We start from the raw sequence: 12,247 nt of genomic DNA, 5'->3' as shown, positions 1-12,247 counted from the left end.
CAGTATTTCTGAGTATACTAGATTTAATAATTTTAAATTTAAAAGATCAAATTTTGACTTTATTGTTTTTGCTTTATATTTATCTAATTGATTTCTGCTCTTATAAATTCCTTTATTTCTTTTTATTATTTCCTTTCTTCTCTTTAGTTTAGATTTAATTCGCTCTTCTTTTTCTACATATAAACACTTAGATAATTGATGTTATATGTTATTAAGCATTTAAAGCTATAAATTTCCCTCTATGCCCTGCTTCATTTGAATGCCATACATTTTGATGTGTTATTATTAGTTTCAAATATTCTGTAATTTCTCTTATGTTTTCTTCTTTGACTCACGGGATATTTGGAATTGTATTATTTAATTTCCAGATAATTGGAGATTTTTCTTCCTATATTATGGCAATCCATTTATAATTTAATTCTGTAATGATCAAAGAACATACTCTTCAAGAGTTCAGTCTTACATTTTTGAAGACTTATTTTTGCCTCTGCATATGACCCATCTTGGTGAACACACCATGTGCACTTGTGCTCTGTTTCCATTCCACCTGGGTTTACTGTACCACAGTTTTCACATTAACTACCCAGAGTTAGCATCAGACTCCACAGGTTTAAGGGCTCCAGCCTCCATAAGACTGCCCTCACTTCAGATACCAGCCACAAATCTCCGGTCACCTAATCTTCTGACCGACCAGCTATAAATTCATGGATTTCCATAGCCCCTTCAAGTTGATAATTCACTGGAATGACTCACAGAACTCACTGAAAGCACTGTACTTAAAGTACAGTTTTATTACAAAGAAAACTCAGGAACAGCCTAGTGAAGAGGTACATGGGGTGAAGTCTGAGAGGATCCCTGACACAGAGCTTCCATGCCCTCTCCCTGTGGAATCAGTGCATGTCACCCTCCTGACACATCAATGTGTTTATCATCCAGGAAGTTCTTCAAGCTTTGGATGTCCAGAATGTATTTTGAATTTTTCTTATCAGATGCATACATATTTATGATTGGTATGTTTTCCTGATTAATTGATGCTCTTCTTAACACAAAATGTTCCTCTTTATCTCTCATTTGCTCCTTGATTTGTATTACCTTATCTAATAATATAGACTCATCAGCTTTTTTATCTTTACTGTTTTCATGGTATATCTCTTTCCATACTTTTATTTTCAATCTATCTGTTTATTTATATTCAGAGTGCTTCTCTTAGTAGACAGGTACATGTGTCTTGCTTTTTTACCCAGTCAATCTCTACCCTTTATTTGGCATCTTTAATCCACTTATATTAAATATAGTTATTGATATTATTGAGTTAAAGTGAATGTTTTCTACTTGTTTTCTCTTTGCCCCATGTTTTGTGTTCTTCTGTTCCTTCTTCCCTGCCTTCTTTTGACTTAATTGAGCATTACTGAGTCTTCCCTTTTACTTCATTGACTTTTCAGCTATATCTCCTTTTTACTAGTTACTCAAGGGATCATCAAATACATCCTTGTCACTTAGAGTTAATATTGTGCCACTTTATATAAAGTGTAACAGCCTTAATAATTTGCCGTCTTTGTCTTTTCTGCTATTGCCAAATATTTTCCTCTAGAAATGTTATAAGCCTCATGGTGCATCGTGTGTATGTGTTTACTAATCTTCAATGTGTTTAGGTTACATTCAATTTATATTACTTCCATTTTATTTCCATGCTTTAAACTACAGTGTGATAAATGTTAAATGGCTGTAAATTCTAGCATACCAGAATAATAGAACAGGACAGAGAGGCAGTGGAATAAAGATCAACCGATCACATCTTTATTCAAGCCACGTGATCTTCCTTGGAATCTATTTCTTTATCTGGCAAAAAAAATGTTATAAGGATTAAGTGCATTAAGGCTAATTTATGTAGGGGCTGGAGTTCAGTTAATGTTACTATCCCTTCCCTATAACAAACTAAATTTTCAGGCTAAGCTATTGTTAGTTAACATGAATGCGAGTTATATATTGTAAACAAAATTATAATGAGAAGCAAATGAAATGTAGACAAACCAAATGAGAAATCAAGAAAAATGTCAGTTTCTACTTATACTGAGATGCACAGTACAATGATATTTTTAGCTGAACATAATAAAAATAATTACCAAACTGTCCTTACCTTAATAGAATTGGTATTTTGTAGTTGTATTAACATGTCAATAAGTAATTCTGCTCCCAAATAGAATGGTAAAACAGAGGTGCAGAGGAAACCATCTTGGCTAATAGGAAATGTTTTATCAAGATCCACTGCCTGTTTAAGAATTATTTGTAGTTCCTGAGTAAAGTTCCATAAGGCCCGACAGCAGTTCTGAAGCAGAGTCCAATAGCCACCACGATGAGCAAGAACCTATGACAAACACAAAATTTAAAAGACCTCAAAGTTCCAAAAGTTAGAGATCTCTGAACAAACTTCATCTTTTTGCAAATATTATACATCAGTAGTAAAAATAACTAACATCATTTGTTAGTGTCACTTACATGAGTTAGACACCATTATATGTATTATCTCATTTAATTCGAACAAAAATTTCCATAAGTAAGTGTGTACTAGGTACCAGTATTTTACCCAATTTACAGATGAGGAAATGGAGCCATGGGTTCAGCACTGATAACCTGCTGAAGGTCATCTGACTTGGAGTCATCTGACTCCAAAAATCCCATTGTTCTAGGTGCTGGGAATTCAGCAGCGAGCAAGGGAAACTGAGTCTGCCCCCACACTGCTTCTGTTCATTTCGGGAGACAGACACTAGAAAAGTAGACCTATGAAAGCATAATTTCAAGCAATAAGAAGTTTTATAAAGAAAAATAAAGCAGAAATGAGTTTGAACCTGACAGAGCATGACAGGACAGTTTGCTTTAGACAAGGTGGTCAGGAAAGAAGTCCTCTCTGATGAGGTAGCATTTAAGCAAACGTCTGAATATTGAACAAGTCATGTGAAAGTGGCAGTGAGGGTGTTGGGTGGAGAAGAACATTTGAGGCTCAGGGAACAGCAAGGTGAAACTGAGGGCTGAGGATGGAACAAACTAAGTGCTTTCAAGACTGCTGACCCATGGGAGTGGGCTAAACAACAGCAAAAGTAAGAGGAGCTGAGTTCTGCAAGGTGTTCAGGACCAGTTCTTACAGGGCCCTGAAGCTGGAGGCCAGGATAGGATTCAATGCTCATGGTCAAAGCAGGTGATCCAGGTTTACATTACATTATGTAAAAATCACTGTCCACTCCATGGGGCATATGAGAACCTGTCTTCCTTTCTTATCTAGAAAGGACAGATTTCTCCTTACCTCTTGAGGAGTTTAAAGTATATGCCCTTCCTGCCATGAAAACAAGAAACTGATTTCTCTGTAGCTAACAATTCCAATTCTGGGTTTAATCATGTCTCATATAATATTTAAGAAGAAAAAGAAAGAAAAGCATTTGAGAGAACATGGAAGTAATGGGAAGAAGGAGACCGGGGGCAGGGGCAGGGTTCTCCTGTAGCCTAGAAAGATCTTTCCCTGTGCTAGAAAGAAGAGAGAGATCTATGGTACCCCCAAGAGAGATCAAGTCCCCATAGAGGAACCCCTTGCATTATGAGAGAACCCCAAGTCTCGGCAGAGAGGTGCATGCATATTCATAGGAACTGCATGAACGGGGACAAAGGCCACCTGGGCTCTGGGTGGATGGATGACAATGACTAAAGAAGCTTCCCCACTCTGCCTGACAACTGGAAAACACATGCCCTCAGTATCACTGCAGGTACACCTCAAAAGTGACTTAGGCTCACCCAGCAAGATGAGGTCTCAAAGTCACAACTAAAATTATGTATAGTAAGAAAATAAACACAGTGTATCTTACACGCCCGAGTTCATGGGCTGAAATTTCTGTCTACAACACTGCAAACAAGAAAGATTGCATTACCATTGCTCTCCTGCAGTATAAAAAGATTTTCATAAAATGATCCATTACACACAAATTTGCTCCTCGGTCCTTTTCTTTAGCACTAGAACCTGATTGAGAGTCTGAGTCATAAACTGTTTGCATCTTGGACATATTCTCATCACTCATTTTGGAATTAATAAATGTAGAAAATTCTTCAGCATCTACAGTACAAAAGTAAGATACGACATGATTAAAAACATAGAATTAAGTTCCAGAAAACACAGTAGGTGATAAGGATCAAATGAGTAATTCAGGTAACAAATGGTACACAAATTTCGAGAAAGGACAAGATGATCAGAGATAAAATGAACCAGGGAAAGTTTCTAGAGAAGGAGACATTTGGGTCTTAAAGAATGGGCATGATTTAGCTACATGGGCAAATACAGAGAACGTCATTTCAGACAAAGTCGATGGCAAAAGGAACAATGCAGAAGTAGGAATGTACATGTTTTTTGAAGGGAACAATAGAAAATACCACTGTCCTTTCATTTCCTCCCAAACAGGCCATTCCTAAGACACATATATCAGAAAGTGAGCTGCACCTCTGGAGTTAGGCAGTGCAGCAACCTCAGTCATGCATTCCCCTGCTGGTGTGGCATAAAAAAGAAGGCTTTCTCCTGCCACCAACTTCCTCTTAGAACCCTGCATTAGACAGTAAGTCTCGGTAGCAAAATATTTCATTGCCAATTTCATGGTCGGTCTTAGGTAGAGAGCCAGTTTAAAAAAAAAAAAAAAAAAAACTCAAGAAACAATCTATATTCAAAAATCAGACTCTATGGCTAGTGAATACTTCACTATACACAGTTGATATGCACATACCTGTGAAGTCTAATCTATATCCTAGAAGAAATCAGAAAGCATGCCAAGTACCTCAAACATAAATTAACACTCCTGGGGCAGTTAACTGGCATACCAAGAACTCTAGTTGGCAATAAATCCCACAGCACTTAAAATGTCATTACTAAAAGTCTATATAAGTGAGTCTGTCAGAGCCTAAAGGTATTAGAAATAAATTTTTATTTGTGAAATGAACCATATCATTGGTTAGAAAGTGTCCAGGTTCTACCATCTTTGCAGGAAAAGGGTGTGGGAATTAGTCAGGTTTGTCGGACTACAGTTTCCAGAGCGCACCCTGATCAAGAACCCTGTTTTTGGCCAGGCATGGTGGCTCACACCTATAATCCCAGCACTTTGGGAGACAGAGGCAAGTGGATCACAAGGTCAGGAATTGAAGACCAGCCTGGCCAACATAGTGAAACCCCGTCTTTACTAAAAATACAAAAAATTAGCCAGGCGTGGTGGCACGCGCCTGTAATCCCAGCTACTTGGGAGGCTGAGGCAGGAGAATCGCTTTAACTCAGGAGGCGGAGGTTGTAGTGAGCCGAGATCGCCACTGCACTCCAGCCAAGGTGATAGTGCGAGACTCTGTCTCAAAAAAAAAAAAAAAAAAGAACCCTGTTTACCTGCATTGCATGTCTCTACATTTTGGAGGCCCCTGTCACCTGACTAGATAACAAGGCTTCATTCATCTTAGAGGGAGCTTTCTTGAAAGATGCTGGCTGGAAATCCTAGGGCAATGGTGGATTCCTCTGAATACAAAATCAGCTTTCATGATAGTTTGGGTGCCTGCTTGTAGGAGTATGTTTGTAGAAAGTCTTCACCTATCTTGAACCACCAAAGGCTACGAATATTTAATTTAAAACATTATATTTGCTGAACAATCAAATTGGCTAAGGTTAAAATACAAAATAGATATTTCCAAATATATGTAATATCATAAAACTAGAAATTTTTAAAAATAGAGCAAACAAGAATCTCCTACAAAATATCAAAACTCAACTAAATTGCTGGTCCTCTGGAAAACTGTGTGTATACCTTTGTGTGTCCACGATGTGTATGTGTGTTGTGTTGTTTAGTGAATAAAAATCTAGAAGTAACTTGATAATAAACTAACGTGTTTATTTTACCTGATGGTAAGTTGGCCTTTCTTTTTTTGGCTGTAAGGAGGAAATCAAGCATTGCTTTATAATTTTCTACAGTCAATTTTCTTGTTGGTAATACTGTTCCTGAATTATACAGTGAGAATATGTTAGGATCAAATGATCGGAAACTGCAAGGGGGGAAAAATCACATTAAAAAACAATATAAGCAAAATTGAATTAAAACTGTCAAATGCAATCTATTTTTATTTTAAAACATTTGTGAGTACTCCCAAATTTTAAATCATGAAGGATTTTGGCACTTAATCAAAGCCCAACATGTTTTCATTAACTTTTAAAATTATACAATGTAATTTCGCTCTTAGGAATTTTAACATCAATATATATTTCTCTGAAAGGGCCCTTGAAAATGGAAATAAAAATATCTGTGCCCACTCTGTAAGCTCTGAAAGAACAATTTATTTCAACTTAAAACCACCTGATTTGAACAGAACTCAGTGACAATGATTACTATATAGAGCAATGTGTCCATGATTAAGGTCATTTCTTTTTTTTATTTCTTATGTTTTTTTTGAGACGGAGTCTCCCTCTGTCACCCAGGTTGGAGTGCAGTGGCGTGATATCAGCTCACTGCAAGCTCCGCCTCCTGGGTTCATGCCATTCTCCTGCCTCAGCCTCCAGAGTAGCTGGGACTACAGGCATCCACAACCATGCCCAGCTAATTTTTTGTATTTTTAGTAGAGACAGTGTTTCACCATGTTAGCCAGGATGGTCTCAATCTCCTGACCTCATGATCCGCCCGCCTTGGCCTCCCAAAGTAATGGGATTACAGGCGTGAGCCACTGCACCCGGCCGTCGTTTCTTTTTAAAAATAAGGTCTAAGCATTAAACAATCTTGCATCAAAAATAATAAAAAGTTTATATTCATTATTCATTATTTTTGATGCAAGTTTGTTTAACGCTTAGACCTTATTTTAAAAAAGAAATAGCACTGATTCAAGTAGAACTACCATTTGATTCAGCAATCCCACTACTGGCTATCTACCCAGAGGAAAATAAGTCATTATTCAAAAAAGAAACTTGCACATGCATGTTTATAGCAGCACAATTCACAATTGCAAAATCATGGAACCGACCCAAATGTCCATCAATCAACGAGTGGATAAAGAGATTGTGAGAGATAGACAGATAGATAGATAGACAGACAGACAGACAGATAGATTGATAGATAGAGATAGAGATAGATAGATAGATAGTAGAGATAGATAGATAGATAGATAGATAGATAGATAGATAGATAGATAGATAGATAGATAGATAGAAGATAGATAGACATAGATAGATAGATAGATAGATAGATAGATAGATAGATAGATAGATAGATAGATAGATAGATAGATAGATAGATATGATGGAACACTACTCAGCCATAAAAAGGAATGAACTAATAACATTTGCAATGACCTGGATGAGATTGGAGACTATTGTCATATGTTCTTACTGGTATGTGGGAGCTAAGCTATGAGGATGCAAAGACATAAGAATGATATAATGGACTTTAGGGACTTGGGGGGAAGAGTGGGATGGGGGTAAGGTTTAAAAGACAACATATATGGTGCAGTACTCCTCAAGTGATCATGTAATCAAATACGACCTGTACCCCAATAATTTATGGAAAATAAAATAATAACAAATACTGAGTATATATTAACAGATTTAACAAAATCCAAGTTAGCACCAAGTTATCCTGACACAAATTTGATCATTGTGTTATTGTGTTGCCAAGTGATCATGCATGAAGGGTCATGTACAATTGGGAGCCCAGTGACTTCTCAGAATTCAGAGAAGGGTAAGGAAGCCCATCTGTTCTGAACTGTTTTCCCTGTCATTGCCCTCTGAAGGGCTTCGTTTGCCAAATGCCTTCAAAGTCAGTCAGGCAAACTAACTGCTTCTTAAATGCCAGTCTGGTCTAGCCCACATAGGAAAATGGTCTATCTGGAGACATTTTTGCAAAGGTTCAGTTTGGTAGTGAGTTTAACCAAAATCTGGAGAAACAGAAACTGGGACCAAGTTGATTGTGAGTTTCAACCTGCATTTTTTCCTCACTGGATTACTGAAATAAATTCCATCTAATTCATGTCTTGTCTCCAGTCTTTCCTTCCTCCAATCTACTTGGTAAGTTGCTGCCAGAGACATTTTTATCATGGCCTTGCTCAAAAACCCTCAATAATCTTCTACTGTATGTAAAATAATGCTCAGATTTAATAGACATTTAAGACCCACCATGATCTAATCCCAGCCTCCTTTTCTAACTATTCCACACCACTCTCTTTCATACACCCTAGATTGTGGTCAGACTATTTGGGGTTCGCATCCTGTGTTTTCTACCTGGGCTCTGACTCATGTTCTTCCAACTATTGAGAATGACTATTTCCTTCTCTGCACATTTCTAAACCTTGCCTATCCATCAAGACCCAGGCCCAGTGGCTCCTCCCTATGAAACGTGTATTGCTAGTTCCAAACTAGAGGAAAAGCCTTCTTCCAATAATAAAGAAGATTGGATTTGTACTTCCCTTTTACCATTCATTACAAGCTATTCATGAGCATTTGTGACATACCCTATCAGACCCTAATTAGTATATCTGGTTCATCTTTGTATAGCCATTGCACCTAGCTCAGGGCCTTGTATCTAATAGGTACTCAATAAGTATTATTTTTTTAATGTGTGACTTTACATCATCCTTTTAATGGCTACAAAGTATTCCATATTATGTATGTATCTTCTATTTTTATCTCCCACAGCACTTAGCCAAAGACACTCAGTAAGAGCTTAAAAACGTCTATTGAGTAAATGATAGAAAATTGACATTGGATGAGTAAATACGACCTCTGTTTATAGAGGCTTAAACTATGCCTCTATAAAATAGACATTTGACTAATGCCTACTAATATCTACATTTATTCTATAATTCATATTAAACTTCTCTTGGAATTACATTTTACCCTTGCACTGAAAGCTAGATCAACAAACATATTCAAGCTGTAATCAAATTATCACTTATATCCAGCATGTAATTGGGAAAGATTCTGAGATTAAAACTTAATAAATAAACCACTGGTCAGTGATACGGTTTGGCTCTCTGTCCCCACCCAAAGCTCACCTTGAATTGTAAAAATCCCCACGTGTCAAGGGCAGGACGAGGTGGAGGTAATTGAGTCATGGGGGCAGTCTTCCCCATGCTGTTCTCATGATAATGAGTCTCACAAGATCTGATGGTTTTAAAACCAACTGGCATTTCCCCTGCTTGCACTTCTCTCTCCTGCCACCATGTGTAGGAGGACGTGTTTGCTTCCCCTTCCACCATGATTATAAATTTCCTGAGGCCTCCCCAATGGAACTGTGAGTCAAACTAAACCTCCTTCCTTTATAAATTATCAGTCTCGGGAAGTTCTTTACAGCAGTGTGAAAACAAACTAATACAGCCAGTATAAAGATGAGAAGTACTCTGTAAACCTCAAGTTGTTAGCACCATTGGAGCTCTGAACATACAAATACAATCCATGTTCATGAAACTAAAACAGTATTTTTCATCAATAATATACTATACCTGACCATCATATGTGAAGAGCCAAATTTCATCTTCGTACGCTCCCCTAGCTTTTGTAAAACCAGGTTAAAGTGTGCACCTGCTAGATACAGGTTCATCTGAGCTCTCCAGGGCATCTCTTCAAGTGATACACGATGGAACCTCTTTCTTTTAACATAACCTAATATTAGAGGATTCAAGTAATCTATCAGGTATCGTTGTGCTGCTTTCCTAACACTGGTTCTCCTATTTCTGCCAAGGGAGAAAGAAGTGTTGAAATCACACAAAAACTTTCAGATATTTAATAAAGAAGAATCATTCCAATTTAGAAAGAATACATCAAGAAGTCACTTGACTGCCCTTATGCAAATGTTTCTGGCTTATTTATCATTTCTGCAGTGCTAAAAATATGAACCAGGGTGGTTAAAAAAAGGTACAGAGATAAGCACCAGGGACAAAGACACCATGTATTGTCTTCAACCCTCGCTGAAGTCTGTGTCCTCAGCTCAAACCAAACAGAGCTTTTCTTTTTCATAACCAAAAGGCCACTGAGAATTAGACAACAAAATTAGGATATGATGTTCACATTCATCAACTAAATTCAATATTAAACAAGAAAATCATTTCTCTGTATTGGTCCTTGAGGAAGAAACAATGTAGCAAAATTTTGTCTAACATTAGTTAAACTCTAGAGGAAATAAAACATCAGTTGAATATAGATGAGATGACTTCATAACTGCATATTCAATACACTCCAGAAAAAAATATACTCAAATTTTAGCTAATAGTTTGGATTTCAAGTATAATATATATTCATTTTTTAAAAATCATCCTATCAAAACTTAAAGTAGTCCAACTATTTGCATGTATAGTTGTTTATAGAACATATCGTTCCAAGCATATTTTCAATTTTTTTGTTCTGTTAGCAATGTTGCTAACCCATTGGTCCGCACCATTCCACTTGATTTATGTTGTTCACTTATATATTGTTCAGAATCTAAATCAATACACACACACATACAAGAAGAAAAGAAAGATGGATAGGAGGAAGGCAGGCAGATGTTGAAACAGAGGAGGAAACATTTGAAGAAAGGAAGGAGGACAGCTTTCTTTTATTGTGTAGTGTTTACATTATCACTCAGTTCTAAATATTTTTTAGTTTATTGATGATTTGCTTTTAATCCAAGATTTTAGGGCTTTTTGTCATTGTTTAGTTGGTTTTAGTGATGTTATTTGGTTTCCCAATAAACGTGAATCTTTTTAATAGCTGATCCTGAAAGTTAAAAATATAATTTCCAAAATGAAAATCAATCTTGTCCCCATGTGAGTAGATCAATTCTCCTCAAAAGGCCAAGATGAGTCAACAGTCGGTTGCAACTTCCTTGCTACGGAGAGTGTGATAGTTCAGGGAGATCAGCGACAGGATAGGCTTCCTCCAGGTATCTTGGCAAGGGAATGACAGACTCCAAGTGGCTCGGAATGGAATTCACAGCCAGCCCACAGAGGATACAGAATGCTTTTCCTCTATCATCTGAACAGTTCTTAACATTCAGGTGCTCCAATAACCTGATTTGTGTCTCCATGAGCAACAGGTCTGAGTACACCCACAGAGAGGGAGCTCCACAAGGACAATCAGCACAAATGCTCAGTGATGTGAAGCCACAAGAGGAAGCAGATAAACACCTGAATTAAAAAATATTTAGGAATCCTGAAACTACCTTCTATACATTCTAGCTTAAGGAAATGAGCTAGCATATTGACATTAGCAGAACCAGGATTCTCACCATTAGGGAAAAGAGTTACAATTAGAAAAAGAGAAAACTCTGGAAAGTATCCTGTGGTTTTGAAATGGAATTCCAGGTATTAGAATGAATTTATGGTTTTAGATACATATATATATAGAGAGAGAGACAGAGACAGAGAATGCTATATTTAGATAGATATGTTTAGACAGATGATTGATAGATTTAGATAGATAAATTTACCTGAACAAATATATTTCCTAGCTCAGTCTATCAAGAGGAACTGGAAGCAAAGACACATTAGTAGCCCTCACAACTTAGATTCTAAATACCACTTCTCACTAAAAGAAATCACTTGACTCCAGGGCTGTACAAGGTGTGTATAAGACGAACATCTTGCGGTAAGAAGTAGCTCAATGAAATGATGGAAACATGTCAAAAACTGAAGAGCTAGCCAAATCTAGAGCAATTTGAGAATCAAAATAAAGAATAATGTTAATTTGATAAAGAATATCCACAGAACAAAACCTACCACAAATACCATTCTCAATGCTAAAATGTTGAAAATATGAAAGTGTTCCCTATGAAATGGGAATCAGACAAATATACCCACTAACATCACTTTTGTTTTAGCATTGTATTGATGGGATTAGCCAGAATAATAAGGAAGAAAAAGGAAAAGGGGAAAAGGATTGGAAAGTCAATATACAAAAATAACTCTATTTCTACATATCGTCAATAAACAAAGAGTTCTAAAAGAATCATTCCCAGTAACTTCAAAAACATACCTAGAAATTAATCAAAGCAAAGATATGTAAGATCTATTCACAGGAAGCAGAAATTACAAAGATAATTTAAAAACATATAGAACTAAATGAGAATGAAAACACTTTTAGTAAAAAATTGTAGGATGCAGGACAGGTGCAGTGGCTCATGCCTGTAATCCCAGCACTTTGAGAGGCTAAGGCAGAAGGATCACTTGGGCTCAGGAGTTCAAGATCAGTCTGGGCAACATAGCAAGGCCCTGTCTCTACAACTAAAAA

General features: G+C 36.8%; 1 protein-coding gene across 3 annotated transcripts in view; it reads right to left on the bottom strand.

Moving 5' to 3' along the window:
- Nucleotides 1–12,247, bottom strand: part of CFAP54 (cilia and flagella associated protein 54) — a 370,431-nt gene that overhangs the window by 220,002 nt on the left and 138,182 nt on the right. For 2 of the 3 annotated variants that reach the window (XM_017946132.3, XM_021922810.2), the window contains 4 exons: nucleotides 9,484–9,714; nucleotides 5,903–6,045; nucleotides 3,915–4,096; nucleotides 2,138–2,365 (listed from right to left, as the gene is read on the bottom strand). In XM_017946132.3, coding sequence (XP_017801621.3) covers nucleotides 2,138–2,365; nucleotides 3,915–4,096; nucleotides 5,903–6,045; nucleotides 9,484–9,714 — 784 coding nt within the window. The remainder of the gene's footprint in view (nucleotides 1–2,137; nucleotides 2,366–3,914; nucleotides 4,097–5,902; nucleotides 6,046–9,483; nucleotides 9,715–12,247) is intronic. The other variant, XM_021922809.2, reaches the window with a different exon arrangement.

The sequence above is a fragment of the Papio anubis genome, chromosome 9 (genome assembly GCF_008728515.1).
Source record: "Papio anubis isolate 15944 chromosome 9, Panubis1.0, whole genome shotgun sequence".
Taxonomy (NCBI): domain Eukaryota; kingdom Metazoa; phylum Chordata; class Mammalia; order Primates; family Cercopithecidae; genus Papio; species Papio anubis.
Note: the sequence above shows the minus strand (reverse complement) of the source record. Positions and strands in the feature narration are given on the sequence as shown.